At 42.6% G+C, this 6,348-nt stretch overlaps 1 protein-coding gene across 3 annotated transcripts in view; it reads left to right on the top strand.

Annotated features, from left to right (window-relative positions):
- Positions 1–6,061, top strand: part of RBM47 (RNA binding motif protein 47) — a 35,710-nt gene extending 29,649 nt beyond the window's left edge. For all 3 annotated transcript variants that reach the window (XM_023753628.1, XM_023753629.1, XM_023753630.1), the window contains one exon: positions 3,324–6,061. In XM_023753628.1, coding sequence (XP_023609396.1) covers positions 3,324–3,560 — 237 coding nt within the window. In that variant the 3' untranslated portion in view covers positions 3,561–6,061. The remainder of the gene's footprint in view (positions 1–3,323) is intronic.
- The last annotated feature ends 287 nt before the right edge of the window (positions 6,062–6,348 follow it).

A 6,348-nucleotide genomic window follows, 5' to 3' on the forward strand; every position in this document is an offset into this window, starting at 1 on the left:
AGCATGTATGTACATGGAGAGAGAAATATCTGTAGAGGTAGAGATATGTGACACTTTATACAATCTGCCCATAATCATCTCCTCCAACCATATCCTACTATTCCAACATCTCTCCCAATCCACCCTCTCCTTTCACCCTCCTCCCCCACCTTTGCTCACAGTATTCTCTTATGTGCGGTTTCCTCCATCTCGTCTCATCTGTAGCATCTTCCCCATCCACCTAGCCTTGGAAGTCTCATTACTTGGCATATGGCTGTCAGGATGTTCCATCTCCCCAATTAAAATGAAGCTCCTCCAACCTGGGCTGGTTTGGCTCAATCTCTCTCTCTCACTCCTTCTCCTCTCCCCTCTTTCCTCCCTCCCTCTCTCCTTCCCTCCCCACCCCACTCCCTTCCACTCTCTCTAAAAATCAATGGAAAAAATATCCTTAGGTGAGGATGAACAACAACAACAAAAAGGCTCCTCCAGACGAGGGCTACATCTTACATTTCTTTCTCTCTTCAGTGCATAGCCCACGGAATGCCTGTAAGTGAGAGACAGCCATTTAGCCAAACAGAAAATAAAGTCTTGTTAAAGCTGTTCTTTGTGAGGCAGCGAAATACCTTCCCAGTCAACAAGCACAAATACTGGCCGGGGGTCTCTTATCTGACCGGATAAGAATTATCCAGGGAACAGAGATTCTTAGACTCAGACCTCAGAGGATTCCAGTTCACAGAACTGCGCTGCGGCTCTAGAATCCACATTCTGTACAAGCTCCTCAGTGATGCTGCAACAGCCAGGCTGTGAGCCGCCGCAGTGGGCTGCTGCTCGCTTGCATTTGCCCACTTGAGCACCAGTCTGGACTGCATTATTCAGAAAGCTGAACGTGTATTCACCTCCCAATGTGTCACCGAGTATTCTCTAACGCAGGCCTTCCTGCAGCCAAAAAAAGGAATAGGTGTCATTGATTCACACTGTAGAATGACAGCCAAGTGCTGTTACTTCTTGTGAACTGTGAATATCTACAGTAACCTACAAGCGATACTTGGTGGAATTATTGTAATAATTTCTAATTCCTCTTTACTAAGAAATGCGTGAACTTCTGCCTTTGGCATGTAGCATCCGTTCTGGTCAGGCCCAGATTCCCGGCCTCACGCTCGTGTTGAATAGCAGGCTGTTGCTGTCTCTGGTCACTCTGCACTGGATGTCACCTTCAGGGCCTTTATTTGATGTCTCTGCTTAAGAATTTGCTCAATGTACCATCATCAGTCAGTTGACTCCTTTGGCGACTTGTCCCTCCTTCCGCGTATTCTGCAGAATGCCTGGTGCCACTCACTGTTTTAACCTGGGAATGGCTCCGTTGGGTGTGCTTGGCCCGGGTGCTGTCCCTCAAACCTACGTGCTCTGTGGCCCGCCCTCTGGCCTTTGACCTGGGTTCTCTGCCGTGCTCCATCCTCACCCCGTCTGTGTTCTCTGCCAAACTGCAGTAGAGCACGGAGCATTTTAAACTCTACCGGTGGGTGGATGGGACACATTTCTGAGCCCGGGTGTTGGGTCGGACCGTAGCATATGGAGAGGTTTCTCTCTGATGTCACTTTCCCTGCGATGACCCCCCCTTGGTGCATTTGTCAGCAAATGTATGTCCACACATTTGGAAAAGATTGCTCGGGTCTTGCTGTGAACCAGTCTTCCCAGTTCCCAAATTCCTCTCCCGGGTTGTAAGATGTTGCCAAAGAGGTGTTGTTATAGAAGGCAAGGTGATGCGGCTTTAAATAAAGTGCAGGCTCTGGGGTCACAGTGCCACCGCTCCAAAGCCGTTCCTCCCTGTGCCAGCCACTGAGCACGTGCTAACCTCTCCATGTAATCCCATACCAGCTTCATTAGTGGTCGTAATGATCCCATATGTCATACAGATAAGGCGCTTAGAATAGTGTCTGGCAAACCACAGTCTCTCAGTTATTATTATTATGTCATTAGTATAATTATTGTTTTGGTTCTAGTTGGAAAAATGACTCTTAGATTATGAAGTTCCTTTGAACATAATTTTGTCACTCTGATTTGCGGATTTTGTAAAGGAATGATACTCCTTTATAAAAAATCCAGGAGGAAATAACTTTTTAAACCTAATTCTCCATGTCATGTATCCTGAATTATTTGCAGATGCATTAAGACATAGAGACCCTAGCAGCATTTGCTATGGGGCAGGCATCCTGTGGAAGATAAAGTGCTCCAGAGATTTTGTTAAATGTATGTCTTATTTTACCAAAAATCCCCTTCTCTGTGGCAAACACTTTGGGAAATACTGAACTACAGTATGCCCTCTCTACTCACATTTGCTCTGAAAACATAGTATGTTACACTTTCAGGTAGAGAGGAGGAAGTAGCAGGGACTTTTACAGCTACATGGAGGCAGCTTTAGTTAGCTTATTTTTCCTGATTCTTGTGAAAACTCCTCCTTATCCTTCACAACCCAGCTCAATGTCTCCACTTCCGAGATGCTATCTCCAGCTTCCCAGGTTAATGGGTTCCTTTTGTAAGTTTCTGCAACAATTTGTATGTATAGTGGTGTTACATCTTAGGTGGTTGAAACCATTACATTTGTTGAAGATTGTGTTTGGTCGTTTTTTTTTTGAGGAACAGCTTACGAAGCTGCCCCTTTGGAGGTCTGCATACTTTTTTCCATAAAGTTGTCAGTCCTTTCTCCTTGTTTTTGAAATATCATGTTCCTTCAGTTAAGTATGAATTGAGGCAGCTGGCATGTATTTTAGGTCCCTGTTTTAGGGGGGAAATGTGTTCTTATTGACTTTTAGAGAGAGGAAGGGAGAGAGAGAAACATCGACCGGTTGCCTCCGTAAGCACCCCGGAACCAAACCCACCACCTCAGCATGTGCCCTGACCGGGAATCTAACCAGCAACCTTTTGGTGCACAGGACAACACTGAACCAACTGAGCCACACCGGCCAGAGCTAAGGAAATGTTTAATTACTGTGAGATCAGCTAAGTAAAGGGTGGATTCTCAACTTCCTTGTCTAGTTCCCTGGGCATGTGCTGATGGAGTGAATGGTGGGTAGAAGATTCCTTTCGCATTCTGGCTCTCACTTTCACCTGTGGAATTTGCATGAGCCTTGAGGATGCAGCTCCACCTTATCTTAATGGCTCTTTTCACCCCCGCTTTAAACAAATATTGGTTCTTTGTTTACTCCTCTCCCTCCCCTCCCTGAGAGTGGAGACCTTTATTTTTACACCTGGGAGCTGAAGGAATGAATGGAGTTGTTAAAGGAATGGATGACTAAATGGGGAAAGGTGCTCCCGATGGGTAAGGATTCTTTTTCTCTCCTCCGCAGGGCCGTCCAATAACTCCAGTCTACACGGTGGCTCCAAACATTCAGAGGATTCCCGCTGCCGGGATCTATGGGGCCAGTTACGTTCCCTTTGCTGCTCCGGCCACAGCCACGATCGCCACACTACAGAAGAACGCGGCCGCGGCCGCCGTCTACGGAGGATACGCTGGCTATATACCTCAGGCCTTCCCTGCTGCTGCTATTCAGGTTCCCATTCATGACGTCTACCAGACGTACTGATTCTGGGGGTGAGAGCGGAGACGAATCGCGAAACTACCACTGAAGGAACACTTTACTATTTATGAAGAAAGAGCATGGTGGCTTAGCACACAGATGAAACCTGAAAGTGAAGAATGTAGTCAAGTACCATACTGAAATATTTTATATACATGAAGTTTTCACTAGTTTTTTAAGACTATTTTCAACTTAGCAGCCTGTGTTCATACATTTCTAAGAGACTTGTAATGGTTCGTGCCTTAAGACCATCTCTTAAAAATTTGTATGCTGTAGTACGTTTGTATAGAGGTTTTTGTTTTTGTATTTTTAAGGATATATTTTCAGTATGAAGGTTATTTTCTTAACTTCTGCACTCCAGAGATTTCTATTTTGTAGTACCTTCAATAATATATCAACTATATATTAAAAGGCACACTTGAGCAGCTAGGGAACTATTTTGAAAAATGTATTCAATATTTAAAGATACAAACAATAGTGCTTTAAAACTATCACATAAAACGTTATTTTAAAAATTATACTGGAAAGTGCAATTTTAAAATGAGTAAAACCTCTATTTTTGCTGGCATTAAGGGTTGACGGGGTTACCATGTGTTATCTACGATGGTTCTATTTTTTTAAAAGAAATTAAACACCCGGTCTCTCCTTAAGCCAGCATTGGAAAGACTTGTCACACTTCTGGGTCCGAACACTGGAATGCTCTCCCCTGCCACCATTACCCTGGGGCCTGCTCATTCTCTCTGGGTCTTTGCTCTTAAACTTAATATTGCCTTCTACTCCCCTGCTCATCCCTGCCTTCTACCCGCATCCCACCTCCCTGTGTGGCAAGTCTAGAGCAGATGAATTACTCTGGCAGAGAAAACATGGGTGGCTTTTGTACTTCTGGGTTTTTGTTGGGGATTTTGGGTTTTGGTTGGGGACGTATTTTCAATAGCAGACTATGTGTAAGCACAGATTTTAGTAGTTTTCATAAGACATCTTTGCATAGCTATTTAATTGCCCGATAGAAAACTTCGGTTCCTTTTCTCACGCTTGTATTTTATTTCCTTTTGAAGTATGAGTTTGTAGAGACGACGAATGTTATTGTGGCAGGCCCCCCCCCCCCCAGAGACTCCTGTTGCAGAAAGTGACACTTCTAGTTGCCTTACCGTGTTTCATGCAGAAATGTCTGTGGTCGCCAGTGGCGTTAAAAATAGTATGTTTATTGGACAGGGCTTCCCTCCGTGGCTGTGCCGCGTGGCAGGTGAACTGCGTCGACCCGTGCCCGCCCAGGAGGAGGGGGAGACCGGCAGGAGTTAAGACATAGTTTGTAAATATCTCCTAATGCTCCTTTTTAGGTTTTTTATGTTGCAGAAGTTCATGGTATAGAAGTTTAATGCAAAAGGAAACCATTTTATTTCAATGTTATTAAAAGCTTTGTTTTATTAGGAAGTAAATATATTGTTGCAGTGTTTTGTGCCTGTTTAAAGGCTTTTGTTTAGCAGAGTGAATGTAAAATACAGTAAAATATTAAGATCGTCATCTACTTTATGAAATACATCAACGTGGAATTTTTTTTAAAGGCTCTACCAAGGAAGTGAGTTGTGCAATAAGTAGCAAGTAACGCAGTTGTGTTTTTCTATAAGACTAGAGACCCACCAAATCTTTCCACTCGCTGAATTTTTGCTGGTGGCTGAATTTTTATTTGTGGATTAATAATAGGATCATGCCTCAAACAAATATTTTAGTTTTGTTTTAAATTTTAAATTAAGAGATTCCCAAATTCTGCACCACTCTCCCTTCACCCCGCCACCAATTTAGAGTGGGATGAATTTTTTATATATAAGCAATATTTATTTATTGTGTAAAGTTATTGGGTGCTCACAACGGCCTTTAAACATCCCTTCCCACCATTCCTAAGTGACATAAAGTGATTGTGCAATGTTCCTGATGATGTACCCAGCAAGCTGCACCCAAACTTGAGTCTGTTGGAATGAGTAACCCAACGAAATGCCGCTTGGACCAGAGCCTCCTCCTGTGGCTTTGTGAGAAGTGTCTGATGGTGACAGAGGTTCCCTGGATGAGACTCGGACTCAGCGGTCTTACTGTATTTTACATGTGCCTGTACATTGTTTGGGGGGGGGAGAATAATAAAAAGTAAAGGAAAGAAAATGATATCTTAACCTGGCAAATGCCAAACTACCTTAAAAACCAATGTTGGTGACAGCCAGTTAAGTATCAGTGAGCCTCTTATCTGTTTCTATTTCAAACCCATTTCACATACACTACTGAGGTAAGTTTATAACTTGAAATGTGAACTTTTTTTTTTTTTAGGGTTAAGAACAAACTATATAAATGTAAAAAAAAAAAAGCTTTAGAGTTTTCTGTTTTCAAACATGCTAGCAGTTTACTTCTCTTTAGTTGCTTTGTATTTGAAAAGCTTTAAACTTATTTAGATCTTGCTCCATTTACAATACATTCTTAGGATGTATGTAGTAAATAAAGCTTTCTTTAAAGAAATTTCAAAATCTTATTCTAAATTGTGTTTTCTTTATGTCATACTAGAGACCTATAACCTCTTTGTTTTTTTTTCTTCCTAACAAAATTAGAAAAACCCTTAACACCATAGAACAGCAGTTCTCAACCTGTGGGTCGCCAACCTGTGGGTCTCGACCCCTTTGGGGGTCGAACAACCCTTTCACAGGGGTCGCCTAAGACCATCAGAAAACACATATATAATTACATATTGTTTTTGTGATTAATCACTATGCTTTAATTATGTTCAATTTGTAACAATGAAAATACATCCTGCATA

Source organism: Myotis lucifugus, unplaced genomic scaffold (assembly GCF_000147115.1).
Source record: "Myotis lucifugus unplaced genomic scaffold, Myoluc2.0 scaffold_48, whole genome shotgun sequence".
In the NCBI taxonomy this organism is placed as follows: domain Eukaryota; kingdom Metazoa; phylum Chordata; class Mammalia; order Chiroptera; family Vespertilionidae; genus Myotis; species Myotis lucifugus.